This window comes from Galeopterus variegatus, unplaced genomic scaffold, assembly GCF_000696425.1.
Source record: "Galeopterus variegatus unplaced genomic scaffold, G_variegatus-3.0.2 Scaffold138, whole genome shotgun sequence".
NCBI lineage: Eukaryota > Metazoa > Chordata > Mammalia > Dermoptera > Cynocephalidae > Galeopterus > Galeopterus variegatus.
The window spans coordinates 45,211-60,345 of record NW_007726249.1 but is presented as its reverse complement, the minus strand read 5'-3'; the positions used below and the strand labels follow the sequence as shown (position 1 = coordinate 60,345).

At 36.8% G+C, this 15,135-nt stretch overlaps 1 protein-coding gene across 1 annotated transcript in view; it reads left to right on the top strand.

Moving 5' to 3' along the window:
* Nucleotides 1–15,135, top strand: part of VPS13D (vacuolar protein sorting 13 homolog D (S. cerevisiae)) — a gene marked incomplete at its 3' end in the record, with an annotated part of 105,995 nt that overhangs the window by 51,313 nt on the left and 39,547 nt on the right. The window contains exons 24-26 of the mRNA XM_008589879.1: nucleotides 5,205–5,387; nucleotides 11,518–11,740; nucleotides 14,199–14,409. Of these exons, the coding sequence (XP_008588101.1) occupies nucleotides 5,205–5,387; nucleotides 11,518–11,740; nucleotides 14,199–14,409 (617 nt within the window). The remainder of the gene's footprint in view (nucleotides 1–5,204; nucleotides 5,388–11,517; nucleotides 11,741–14,198; nucleotides 14,410–15,135) is intronic.

The following is a 15,135-nucleotide window of genomic DNA, read 5'->3' as shown; positions in this document are numbered from 1 at the left end:
TTTTTTTTTTTTTTTTTTTGGTCTTTTTGTCTTTTTTTGTGACCGGCAACGGACCGCAACCTTCAGTGTTGCGCCCGTACCGGGCCGGGACCGGCTACGGGATCGCAACCCTCGGCATTGCCCCCACTCCTCGCTCAGCCAGTGAGCGGCCGGTCCGTACGTGGGATCCGAACCCTCGGCGGGAGCGCCACCACGCTTCCCAAGCGGCGCACTGTAGCAGTGTGCCACCGGGCCGGCCTTAACCTTTTTAATAAACTTTTAACATCTTGCTTTGCATTTTTTGTAGCTATCCTATGTAGTAACCATATAATTCATTAATTTTCCCAGTTCCCTATTTAATATTTAAATTGCTTCCAGTTTTTCATTCTGAGTAAATACTCATGAATGTCTTTGTACATGTAGTTTTAAAATTTTTTTGTATTGATTCCTATAAATGTTATTGTTTGGAAACTATGAATATTTTTGACTATCAATACAACTCTGCCTAATGTCTGTTAAAATTGTTATGTACATTTAAAACAATTATTTTTACATGTGTGGCTTAAACAGTAGTAAGTCTTACTGTGCTGAATCATCTGTTAGGAAACAACAAGACTTGTCCATTTTCGAGTAATTGGATTTAACTTCTTGAGTTAAAAACAATTATTTTTACATGTGTGGCTTAAACAGTAGTAAGTCTTACTGTGCTGAATCATCTATTAGGAAACAACAAGACTTGTCCATTTTCGAGTAATTGGATTTAAATTCTTGAGTTAGCAGAATTTAAAGATAAATCTTTTAAGTTTTGCTTTATTAAATTATATAAGACAAGTAGAAGGTTAAAGGAATCTTTTTGTTTTGAGCTTTGTTGAATATGTGGGCTTTGAAGGAAAGCTGATCTCAAGAATCCTTAATCCTAGTTGTTTGAGTTAGATTTATAGAGACAACTAAAGACCTAATTTTAATTCCTGATAAGGTTAAGAGACTATTTTACTTGAAATTTAAATTCCTTTCTCCTAATGATTTATTGGTGACAGGTATAGCTGGATTTTTATGTCTGTATTTTCTGATGTCTATAAATAATGGTTAGTGAGACTTTAAGTTTCTATTTAACCTTGATATTTGAAATGATAAGAATATCAATTGTATCAGGTTTGTTTTGGCCAAATATAAATTATTTCCTTTATATTTTACCCCAGAAGTATGAGATAGTTTTCCTATGTCTTCCATTTTTCATGTAGTCTTTTTTATTTGTTCAACTTCTTTATTCCCCAAGCAAATGGGAGTGCAGATTTCTGATGGAACTAAAAAGTGATGTTGCAATTTAGAAATCTTGGGACAAAAATCTGGAGTCTGGGTTTTGCCCCTATAAGCTGTTGTGGCGAGTTATTTTTTCTTACTGTTCTTCTGTTGACTTAATTATAAGAGGAGTATGAAGATACCATAAATAAGTATGCTGTACATTTGGTACTACTTATTTCTATTAACGATGCTTTGGAGTTTTCAAAGGGGATAAGGTATGTGGAGCTTTCACATAATATTATCTTGTTTGATCCTCACAACAAGCTTGTTAGTTTATTTCTTCAGTTATTTAGGAATGATGTGTCATATAGTCTGCCAGGTGCTAGGGATGTAGTGGAAAACAAGAATGACAAGGTCATTGCCCTCATGGAGTTTGTATTTTAACAGGGAGATACAAACAAGAAAAAAAAGGTTACTAGTTATGATGATACCTAATGAGGGAGTAATGGGCAGATGTGTTATTGCCCCTTTATACATGTAGATGAGGAAACATTGTAACTCTTAACTCTGGTTGTCTGACTCATGATTCAGTGCGTTTCCCATTAACATGTAACTATGAAGGCATTTTTTAAAAAACGTAAGAGCTATCCAGGATGCCAGTAATAGTTTATTATTTTTGAATCTGTAAGTTAATATATTGAACTTTAAAAAATGCAGTTGTGTGTATAGGAGAAAAAGACTGAATGGAATGGTGTTGATATGATGTTAATAATAGCTATTACGTATTCATTTCTAAGTGTTTTATGTGTGTTGTCTCATTTAATGCTTACAACAGCTCTTTGAGGCAGGGCTTATTATTATTCCCATTTTACAGGTAAGTAAACTGAGGCACAGTGACCTTAACAACTTAACCAAGATCACAAAGCTAATAAGTGGCCAGAGTGGGGATTCAGATTTAGGTAGTCAGACATCAGAGTTCATACCCTTAACTCCTATGCTAAACTGCCAAAATGATTAGTACTTACCTCTGGAGGTGAGATTATGGGTGATTTCAGTTTCTTCTGTTTGTTTGTCTTTCTCTTCTAAATTTTTTACGGTGACTATGGATTAATTTGTAATTCTAAAGTACTAAACTCAAAGCAAATAGGCAGTAGCCATGGGTAGATAGAGAATATTGACAAATATAGTAAAAAAATGAAAAAAATGTTTATTGTTTTGTAAATTCTTGTGACATACATAAGTGCCTAATACCTCAAAAAAAAAAAACAAAAACACCTTTTTTTGTGGTTGGCCAGTATTGGGAATAATAGACTTTTATATTTATATTTTTCTCTTTTTAAAAAGTAATACAAATTTATATACAATTTTTATTTGTTGATCAAAAGACATAAAAAAGTAATAAATGGTTTTTATAGGAGATAGAAAAATATGAATAGACATAAAGGTAGAAAATTAAAAGTATCTGACTTTTCACTTTTGTCATCTATATTTTTACACTGAACAATAAGAAACATTTAAATAACACTTTCAATGATTGTGTAATGTTTTATTATTATATTGTACTTTTTGTGGTATAATTTATATACAATAAAATTAAGCTATTTTAAGGTACAATTCAATGAGTTTTGACAACTCTGTGCAGTCTTTTAACCACAACCACAATCAAGATTTAGAATGTTTCAGTGATAGATTTCTATCATCCCAACAAGTGTCCTCATGCTGCTATGCAATCAGTCCTCTTGCCCTAACCTTTGTACTCTGGCAGCCATTGGTTTCCTTTCTATCACTATAGTTTTGCACTTTAAACAGAATTTTGTATAAACAAAATAATTTGGTACGTAGTCATTTGTGTCTGGCTTCTTTCACTTATAATGCTTTTGAGATCCATTCATGTTGTTGCAAGTATCAGCACTTTATTTCTTTTTATTGCTGAGTAGTATTCCATTGTTTGAATATAACACAATTTGTTTATCTACTTGGCCTCTTGATAGACATTTGGTTAGTTTCCAGTTTTGGACTATTATGAATAAAAGTGTTATGAATACTCACATTTAGGTCTTTGTGAGGATTTATGCTTTCATTTCTCTTGAATAAATACCCAGGAGAGGAATTGCCGAGTCATATGGTAACAGTATGTTTAACATTATTAAAAGCAGTCTTCAAAATTATTTTGGCTATTCTAGGTTCTTTGCTTTTCTATATGAATTTTATAGTCAGCCTGTCAATTTCTACAGTTAAGTCTGCTTCAATTTTGGTTGGGATTGCATTGCATTGGATCTATAGATCATTTTGTGGAGAACTGACATTTTAACAATATTGAGTCTTTGGATCCTTGAGTATGATATGTCCCTCCATTTAATTAGGTCTTTAATTTTTCTCAGCAGTGTTTTATGGTTTTAGATGTACCAGTCTTACACCTTTTTCTGTATTTCAAGTTTTTGATCTACTGTAAATGATACCAATTTTTAAAGAATATCTATGTCCAACTTTTCATTGAAAGTATTGACTTTTTTTTTTTTTTTCCTTTTTGTCTTTTTTACTGACCGGTAACGGGATCGCAACCCTCGGTGTTGCGCCCGTACCGGGGACTGGCAACGGGATCGCAACCCTCAGTGCTGCGCCCGCACCGCGCTCAGCCAGTGAGCGGGAACCAGTCTCCACATGGGATCCGAACTCTCAGCGGGAGCGCTGCCACGCTCCCAAGCGGCGCACTCTCCAGTGCGCCACTGGACTGGCCCGAAAGTATTGACTTTTTAATATTGATCTACCTATTTTGCATTCCTCCAATCTTGCTAAACTTCCTTATTAGTTCTAGGTCCTTTAGATTCTTTAGGATTTTTCTACATAGATGATTAAGTTGTCTGCAAATAAGGGAGTTTCACTTTTTCCTTTCCAACCTATACCTTTTATTTCTTATTCTTGCCTTTTTACATTGACTAGGACTTCCAGTACAATGTTGAATGGAAGTGGTGAGACGAGATATCCTGATCTTGTTTCTGACTGTAGGGGAAAACATTCAGTCATTCACCACTAAATAGCTGTAGGTAGTTTGGGTTTTTTTAAAAAATGAGTGTTGTTCATAGGTTCCTTTATTTATTTATTTATTTTTTATTGTTATGTATATTAAATAAAATACAAATATATTTCCCCTTTTTAGCCATACGGTAACACGCAATTTGCAGTTTCTATATCTACTTTTAAAAAATTTAGTGATATATCCTATTGGTGATTTTTTTTCCCTTCCTTTTCCTGATTTATCAATTTTATTAGTCTTTTCAAATAACCAGCTTATTGAGGCCTATATTGTGGTCCAGGCGTAATCTTAGCAAATATACCATTTGCACTTGAAAAGAATGTATATTCTGTGATTGTTGGATACAGTGTTCTATAAATGTTTACTTGATTTTTCTCTGTTGTTATCTGTTTTCTGTATCATTGATTTCTGCTCTTTATTATCTTCTAACTTCTACTTACTTTAGGTTTAGTTTGCTTTTCTTTTTCCAGCTTCTTAAGTCGGAAACTTCAGTTATTGATTTTTAAATCTTTATTGTTTTCTAAGGTAAGCATTTCGTGGTGTACATTTTTCTCTAAGCATTGTTTGAAGTGTATCCCATAAATTTTGATATATTCTGTTTTCTTTATTATTTCAGTCAAAATATTTTTCTTTTTTCTTTTGGTAGCTGGCCAGTATGAGGATCTGAACCCTTGACCTTGGTGTTAAAAGTATTTTTTGATTTCCCTTGTAATTTCTTTTTTGACTTATGGGTTAAACTAAGTGTGTAATTTAATTTCCAAATATTTGGGGATTTTCCATTATCTTCTTGTTGATGTTTTCTAATTCAACTCAGTGGTTGTCATAGAATATGCTTTGTGTGATTTTACTAGTTTTATAAATTCATAAAACTTTTTGGAACCCGAGGTTATTTGATTGTAAAATTAGGGAATTAATTGAACCTTTCAGTCAGTTTTCCTCCTTATTTCAGGTGAGAGATCAAGCCCAGCGCTATTCGCGGGTTCTCCTGGATATTGAGGCTGGTGCTCCTGTTCTCCTTATCCCAGAAAGTTCCAGATCAAATAATTTGATTGTAGCAAATTTGGGGAAGTTGAAAGTCAAGAACAAGTTTCTCTTTGCCGGTTTTCCTGGGACCTTTTCCTTACAAGATAAGGTGAGCAATCAATATCCATTCCCTTTTCAGTTCAACTAGTATTTGAACACTAATTGAAAAATTCATATGCTGCCAGAAGAGTATCCCTAATTGCTGTTACTTTTTTAGGATATGTGGTTTGAAGAATACTTTTAAAAAAAAATTTCACTGACCTTTCAGTTTACCTTTTAAATTAAGGTAGTGTAAGTTATAATCCTTACTAACTGTATATAGTAACTTGTTTTAGCAAACAAACCAGTGGGACCAACCTTCCAACTTTTAATAGTACTTTCCTTGTATAAAAGCATTCCTTCTATAATATCAACTTTTTATACTCTATGGCTTTTTTCAGAGGACATGATTTGGCCCATTGTTTACCTGAAGCCATTTAAAAATATCTTAATAAAATCTTATACAGTATATTGTTTTACAGTTTTAAATTACTTTTCCATTTATTTATTTCTCACAACAATATTTGGAGTTAATCAGAATGAGGACTACTGTTATGAGTATTTTCATTTTACATTTGCAAAAACTGGGACCCTTTGAGAATAAACAAGAAAAATGGAAACACCTAGGTAATCACAGACTCTTAAAGCTGAGAGGACCTTGGAGATAGTCTAATTAGTCCCTTTCCTCCCATTTTTTATTTGAGGAGACCGAGTGACATTTCTGTTTGTTTTTGTTTTGGCGGCTGGCTGATACTGGAATCTAAACTCTTGACCTTGGTGTTCTCAGCACCATGCTGTAACCAAGTGAGCTAACTGGCCATTGAGTGACATTTCTGGAACTATAGATGAGGTCTTGTCACTCTTGGTGTGTGTTTTCATCATTACTTGCTGGTTTCCCCAGCAGCTTTTCATTCTATCTGCTTGTTCAGTGCAGAAAAACACTGAAATTTCCTGGTAGTTATGCCAGTTTTTTGTTTTTTTTTTTAAAGATGACCAGTAAGGGGATCTTAACCCTTGACTTGGTGTTGTCGGCACCACACTCTCCGAGGTGAGCGAACTGGCCATCCCTATGTGGGATCTGAACCCATGGCCTTGGTGTTATCAGCACCACACTCTCCCGAGTGAGCCACGGGCCAGCCCCCTTATGCCAGTTTTTAGTCTGACAGCTGATAACAGAGGGAGAGAGAGAGCCTTTGAGAAGATTTACATCATATTTGATTGTAAGATCTCAAGACTGACAAAAATAGCAATAAATAGCTGATAATTGTTGGATGCTTATTATATATCAGCCTGTGCTAAGCTCTTCACATATAGAAGGAAACTGTTTCTTCCACTCACAATACTTATGACACTAAATGGGTGGGTTTTTTTCCCCATATCAAGCATTCTCCCACTCTCTGGATACCAACTGGGCATCCTACATTCAATTATGGTACTATCTGAAGTTAGCACAGATCCCACAGGTTAAGGGCTCAGTTCTACCAGTCACAAGTCTGGGTCTCCTATACTTACTTATGACTGACCAGCTATAAATTAGGGGTTCCCACAATCCCCTCCTTATTTTCAGTAATTTGCTATAATGGCTCATAGCACTCAGGGAAACAAATTTACTGGTTTATTATAAAGGTTATAATAGAGGATACAGATGGACAGACAGATGAAGAGGCATACATATAGGGCAACATCCAGTAGGGTCTGGAACGCAGGAGCTTCTGTCCCCATGGAATTGGGGTATGCCACCCTCCTGGCATGTGGATGTGTTCACCATCCTGATAGCTCTCTGAACCCTTTCTAGGGTTTCCATGGGAGTTCCATTTTGTAGGCATGATTAATTAAATCATTGTCCATTGGTGGTTAAGGCAATCTCTTGCCCCTTTTCCCTCCCAGGAGGTTCAGGGAATGGGGCTGAAAGTTCTAACCCTCTGTGACTTGGTTGGTTCCTTTGCTAATCAGCCCCCATCCTGAAGCTATCTAGGGGCTTTCAACCACCAGTCATCTCATTAACATACAAAGAGATACTATCCTAAGGGTCTTAGAAGCTCTGATGTTCCTATCACCCCTATCACTCAGGAAGTTATAGGAGTTTTAGAAGCTCTGTGCCAGGAAATGGGTGTGGAGACCAAATATATATTAAATTACTATGTCACAGCACATTTGTTCATTTTGTTCTCATTAGCAACCTAAGAGGGATCTAGTGTTTTAATACCATTTTTTCAGATAAAGAAGTTGAGATTTAGAAAGATTAAGTAATCGCTTGTAAGCTAGTAAGGTATACATTGTGGACCTTAGACTTTGGTGTGTCTGACTGGCTTCAGTACTCCATGATATGATTCCACCTCTCAGTATTAGAGTTAGGTTTATGTGAGGAAAGTAAACTGGCAAAGGCTATTCCTGGTATATGTCTATTGGCCTTTTCCTGAACAGCTGTAGCTCTTTTGAGTTTACTAAAGAGTATGGCAGTGAGTTCATGAAAATGACCTAGATGAAAGCACTGAAAGATGATTACAGACAAAATTTGGATGGGGCCGGCCCGTGGCTCACTCGGTAGAGTGCGGTGCTGATAACACCAAGGCCCCGGGTTCGGATCCCATATATGGATGGCCGGTTTGCTCACTGGCTGAGCGTGGTGCTGACAATACCAAGTCAAGGGTTAAGATCCCCTTACCGGTCATTTTTTAAAAAAAAAAAAAAAAAAAAAAATTTGGGCAGGTGTTGTTCACCTAGGTGTTGAAAGAAGAGAAAATGAAAGATAGACTAGAGTGGCAGTCCTTACTAGGACTTTGCCTGGGACCTCAACTAGGTTTAGAAAATAGTAGGGAGTCTCTATATTTGTTGGCAATGCTTGAACTTGGATAGTGTTATTGTTATAACAATAGTAAAATTACTGTCTCTGTATTTTTCTTCCTTTACTTCTCACTCACTGATTGACTCATTATTACGTGTGCATTGTTTCGTTTCAATTTTTGGTGGCTGGCTGGTATGGGGATTGAAACCTGGACCTTGGTTTTATCAGCACCATGCTCTAACCAAATGGGCTAACCAGCCAGCCCAGACTCAATATTACTAACCTGATCATACTGAACCAGAAATGTTTGATTTAGTAAGTGGGAAGGGGTAGAGTAAGACAGTGAGAGCCATATGAACCATGTTCATATATGATAATCTTGGGTTCAGGCCCAGAATGTGGTGTTTGGACTAAGGGTTAGAGGGCAAGTTGTCCAAACTTCATTTACAGCCAGCTGTTCTGATAAACCAGATTTAGTGATCACTTGCAAGAAGCAGAGGGTAAAACCAAAACAGCAGTGTCTAGCAGTGCGAAAGGTAGCACATTACCAGGTACATGCCTGTTTTATAGGTTATCTTCAGACAGAGGGCTGGTGATTGGTAACTTGCTCATTTACCTTGCCTCAGGAAACCTTTGCAATGATTTATGTGCCCTCCTGTTGGAATAATAGGCCTTACTGCCAGAGGCCGCCTTGAAAAGGAGAAAGAGACTTCCACTTATGTGTATTTTTTAAGAGAGTGAAAGCAAAATCACCCACCACTGGTCTTTCGCAGTAGGCCTAGTAGAGAACTGGTAACCTTGGCCTTAATGAAGAAAATCTATTTTCATAGTTGATAGATAACCATTTTCCTGTTCATTCACTAGAGTCGTAAAGAACATAAAAGAAGTATTTATTTATAAAAAGAAAGATTAGTAACTGCTTTTAAATATTCTTATTCTCTTTTCCCTAGTATGAGGTATTTATAAGTAGTGTGATTAGATTTGTGTTTATTAGAATTTGTGTTTGCACGTGAATATTGTCTCCAGTGTCACCTCAGGATACAGCATCTTTGTTCCAACTCTGCTACCGTTACTGTCCAAGAAAGAGTTCAATTCCTCCTTGGGAATTGTCTTTTAAACCTATATAAGTTTTTTGGAATATATATGTGATAAATCTTTATTTTGAGGCCAGACAAAATTTTTTAGGAAGAGATCAGATATAGCTAGAATGGGTGATCAAGTTCAATATACTATTTTTGTTTCTCTATCCTTCCTAAAAAGGTAATGGGCAGATTTTTCTGTTTCATATATATATATATATGGGCCTATGAGCTGGTTCTGAAGTTGGCCTCAGAGGAAGAATTGCCAAAAATATTTCAAGAAATTTTTGCAAAAGGGTTTCTATTTTGTTAAGGCAAATAATAGCACCTAGTTTATAACATCTTAATGAAAAAATTTTCCTGTATTTGTTTTTGAGGATTTGATTTTAAGTGGGAGTGCATACAAGGATCGCTTTTTCTTCAAGGTATAATATATGGTTTTGCCTCCTGGTTTTTCTGAAAAACCTTATGGGATTCAGCAGTCAATTCACTTTCATGTCGTTAAAAAGAAAACTAAAACACTAACCCTTTAAAATATTTTATTACTTGGGAAAGCCTGTTATTAGTTTATTTTTTATTTATTTTTATTTTTTATTTTTTGGTGAATTAACTCTCCTTCTGTGTAGAGAAATCCTTCTTAAGGTCCATTAAAAATAATTTCTTTTTTTTTAGCCTGGAGTAGTACTTTCTTGGTGATCTTATTTTATATCCTTAAAGACTAGAAAAGCAATCTTATTACATACTGGTGGTTGTACTGTAGAATTCCATAAGGGCTGCTTGGCGTGTGTTGCATGTTAAAATATTTGTAATCAGATAAGCATATCTGTGAAGTTTACCTCTCCTCATATACAGTCAAACTTAATTATCAGGATCTTTATGGAGTAAATAGTTACCTTCTTCACAGAAGATCACTTTGCATTTGCCCTTTAATACATTTGAACGTGTGAGGTTGCATTCCGGTGGTTAAAGAACAGGAAATAATCCTGAAATCCAAGCTTGCAGAGCAGTCATTTGCCTTCAAGTTCCTTGACTCCTGTGTGTTTGGAATTGTTTTACATAAATACATGTCTTAAAGAGTACAGGTTTGAATTTTTGCATATGCTTTTCTTTCATTTTTCTCAACTATAGCTTGTGCTTAAACCATAATTTCTAAGTCAGAATCTTTCAAAAGCTTTGGGTTAATCTCCTCAAGCCATTGATTTATTTAAACCAACTACAGAGGGGATGTAAAATGAATCAAATGAAAGAGTAACAAATGCCCCCCAGTGTTTAAACTAAGCAAGAGGGAAGGTTTTTAATGCTGAAATACTTAAAATAATAGCATTTACCTAGTAATTTCCCTTGCAAAAAAAAAAAATGTAGAAAGTAAGGAGTGGTTTCTTTTACTGTTACTTGTAATTACTACTCAAGATAACTGTGAAGAAGAGCAATGTTTTCATCTCCTTTACCAAAGCTGAGAGGCATAAGCATCTACGGCAGTGCTGGAGGGAGAACCATCCTCCCCTCCACCCGGCTTGTCCGCTGGAATGGCTAAAGGGGAACAGTCACTGTAGAGATGTAGCTCTGAGGCATGGACGAAGAAACCATGGGAAGTTTACAAGTCAATAATTGGATAGTTCTGGTGAAATAGATTTTTCCCTGTTAGCAATTAACTGAAGGTACTAAGTATGTAAGAAAAGAGTGTAGTATGTATTTTCAGCAAAATTATAGAATGTATTTTATTCTGTACTAGCCCTTCTTAATTTTTATGACCTTGAGCAGAAACATAATAAGAATGGCTAACCTCCTTCGTTTTCCATTTTGTTTTCATTTCCACAGTTACTTAGAGAGAAGAGAAATGTAAGCCCCAGGAAGGGGGACCTCTAGAAAGTGTGAACACATTACCATGGCCAATTCCATTGAAGTCATGTTACCGTTAGATACATTTTCTTAGGACAGTAAGCTTCCTCCCCCACCTAGCAAAGCAGCAGTATATCATATAGCTGAGAAATTTGCTTTTGTTTCATTCGACTAGATTAAACCACTTGAAGCAATTAGCATCTTGGCATCTGCTCTTGAGCCCAAAGATGGTGTCTTCCTGCAAAATGCTATAGTTTTCAATAGGTATTGAATTATATGTAACATCTCAGCAGATAATTATATGTGGCAGTAATGTTATGACCCTGTTACCCTCTTATTTATGGGATCTGGGAGGCTGAGGGAAGTGCAAGTATTATAGTCTTTGAAGATCCTAGAAATTGGGGTAGGACTTCTGGGACATTAAACATATAGTCACACAGCCCCCTCCCACCAACCCCGCCATTGCTGGATTCTAACATTATTTTGTTTTTTCCTAGGAATCTGTGCCTTTAGCTTCCCCAGCGGGTACTCCCAAACACAGTATGAGGAAAATGACAAGCACAGAGGACCCCAAGGGGACCCATTCCCAGGGGCTGTTCATGATGCCTCCTGCTGGAATGAGTCTGGGCAGCCTGAAGAGTGAGTTTATGCCCAGTACCTCCACAAAGCAACGAGGGCCACAAGCCACACTGTGTGTCGGCCAAGTTTCCAGTAGTCCAGGTAAAAGAGGAGGAAAGAACTGCATAATGAAGATGGGGAAATTCACAAACTATTCCAGGAACCTAAGGGGGAGGGGGAATGCACTGTACAGGCAGGTGCCAACAAAGAGATACCATTTCTTTAGTGACGATTGCATTTCGATATTGCTTTAGAAGGCTTAAGAGTCTTAGGTGTAGATTTAGCATTGGATAACTTCTAGAGTAGAGTTAAATTAGTAAGACAGTGTAAATAAAGAGATTTTTAGATCGTCTATTAGGACTTTTTTCTTATAGATCAAGATGATTGCCACCAGATGGTGGTAGTATAAATAGAATGAGTCCTGCATCCTTGCAAGCCACTCTCCAGACACTATCCTAGCAAGTCACTATTTAATTCTAAAAAATAGAAAAGAACCCTTTAAAAAAATATTAGTATGAATTAGGTAACAACAGAGATACTGTAAGCAACAATTTTTAAAAGATATGAACCATTCAGTTATTAGTGCTCTTCTCTTGAATGTGAGAATTAGTCATTCCAAATGAGAACCTAATTTTTGGCTTTTCAGTTTTTAAAGTGTTCTGGATGGGTGATGTGTTGAATAAGAGGTGCTACTTTCTAAGGAGCTGGAGAGGGAAGCAGAATATAATTAGCCACAAAGGTCTGTCTAGTGTAATTGGACTTTGAGAAATGGAGGACACTAGCTGAGGAGGGTGCTGAATGACTTTTCTTAAATAGCGCTGAGGAGTGGTTAACTCCCTGCAGTGCCTTGTAGTCCTAGAGGTGACAGGAAAGTGGTTTATAGTTGTGTTGATGATTAAAGGAGATCATCTTCATCATCATCATAATAGTAGTTCATCTGCATAACACCCCGTAGGGTTTTTTTTTTTAATCCCGACTTTATAGGTGAAGAGATGAAAGTTTAGAGAGATTAAATAACAACTTGGCCAAGTTTATATAGATTGTGTGTGGTAGAGTTGGACTGTGAATTTTGGCAGCCTTTTCTAGAACCTAATTGTTAACCTATGTAATATTGCCTACCAGTCTATATATATAACACATATAGAGCATGGAGCAGGGTGCACCCATGGGTCTCTCAAGAAATGCAACCTGGTGTTAGTGTTGTTGTGATGACACTGATGATTGGGGATAAGGCGACTTTTATAGGTGGATGCCTATAAGAAGTGATTTGGGATATTTTATAGAAAGATCTCTTACTTGACAATGCTTCTCCTATGGATTTGCTATTTGTTTCTGAAATTCTTCTGTTAGGGATATGCTGCCTTGGATTAAGGCAGTGGTTTTTACAGTGTCTCTGTATTCCTAGGATTTCATGACAGTACCCTAGGGAATCTCTAAAGCCTACTTAATTCCTGTGCCTTATTACTCCCTTCTACCAGATCAGCTCCACTTTTATCTGTTCCGTATATTTATCAATGTAAACAACTAATCAAGAACTAATTTATTCAGTGCCTGCTAAGTAGCAGGTGTTATATACAATATTTTGTTCCCTGGTATGTTAATATACTGTTAGGCATGATTCTTGCCACGATGGTACTCATGGACTAATGAGAAATAAATTAAGTAAACATATACATGTTGATAAATTACAGTAAATGTTATCATGAGAAAAACAAGAACAGAGAGGACCCAGTTTAGATTGAGGTGGGAGGGTCATGCCACCAGTAAGACTATGCAGGCAGCAAAGAGCCTGGCATTTTGGAGGAAACCAAGGCCAGTAAGCCCAAAGCTTAGTGAGCAAGGGGGAGAACGGCTTGAGGTACGGTTGGAAAAGTAGGTAGGGGGCTTATGCAGGGCCTTGTAGGGATTTGGGGGAGTTTTTATAGAAAGAATTTTGTATTAAACATAGCCCTTAAAGTGTATAAAGGAAAGGAATGTTATGGTCTATTTATTTTGTTAAGGATTACTCAGGTATTTTGTGGGGAGAATGGTTTCGTAAGGGCCAGAATGGAATTATTATGTAGGTAAATTGGAGCAGAGTTTTTGGTGGTCTAGGCAAGAATGAAGCTGGTTTGGATTTGATCAGCGGTAGTAGAAAAGGTTACATGTAATATTTGTTTGAAAAAAGAATTTTGCTGCTGGGAAAAGTTTGTAAACCTTTGGGTAACATTGTGTCTAGGGAGGGATTGCATATGAAGTCATTTTTAGTATAAACCCTTTATACTCAGTTAGGGTCTCAGGTCTAACCTGAAGGATTGCGTGGCACAGTACATGCTTGGTGTGGAGGGTGGGCAGACAATATGTATTGAACATATGGAGCTGTATGTAGGGAGATCTTGATGCCACAGTGAAGACTTATGGACAGTCAGTTTTCTGAGTAGTTGATAGCAGCAGGAAACAGGCAGTTCCAAACACTTTCCAAAGACAGGGTAAACTTACTTTGACTTTTTAATTTTGTTCAGGGCCAGTCCTTCTTGGGCCCCATTCTCTTCATTATTTCTCTTTCCTTGGGTCCTTCTAGAAGACCATGTCTGTCTGCTGGATTGCATTGTTGTGGATCTACAGGACATGGACATCTTTGCTGCAGAGAGACATCCACGAGAGTACTCGAAGGCCTCAGAGGACAGTAGTGGAGATCTGATCTTCCCCACCTATTTTGTGCGACAGACAGGAGGAAGCCTCTTAACTGAGCCTTGTAGGCTGAAATTGCAGGTGGAAAGGAATTTGGACAAGTGAGTGTTTTATATCTGAGTAATTGTGGTAAGTAGAATCTCAATAACTTGGAGATCAAAGCTATGGAGTTAGATCTGGAAGAGTGATGGTATTCACTTATTTCTTCATCTATTTAACAAACGTTAATATATTGAGTCCCTACTGTGTGCTAGACGTGAGAGCTACTATGATGAAAGAGAAGACTTTTGCCCTCAAGGAGCTTATGTTTTGTTGAGAGATATAGAAAGGTAAGTAGATGGTTCTAATTTAATGTTTGGTACAATGTTATAAACCATTTTATAAGATTACAAGTGCCTGTGAAACAAAGAAGAAGGGACATGAATCTAGCATGGATTTGGGTGGTGATGGGGGAGGTAATGGCGGGCAAAGTATTCTGAAAGAGGTGGACATTTGGATTATGTGTTACAGATAGAATAGATTCTAGACCTGCTATTGCTCTTTATCCTGGAACTTCATTTAACCAGTATAATTATTCAGATGCAGTTTTGCCAATTTCACCCCATTAAGCAGTCTGGAAGTACTCTAAAAAAGACTAATGAACTGGCCCTAATTTACCCTTGTAGTTGGCCTCAAAACACAAGATACATATTTCTGTAGTTCAGAGCATTGCTTCAGTTGTCATTAGTCTCATATATGGCTGGGACACTTCTTGAAATTAAACATCCCCAGACCCTACCTGAGACCACCAGAATCTGACTCTCAGGGCCGAAGCTCAGATGTATATT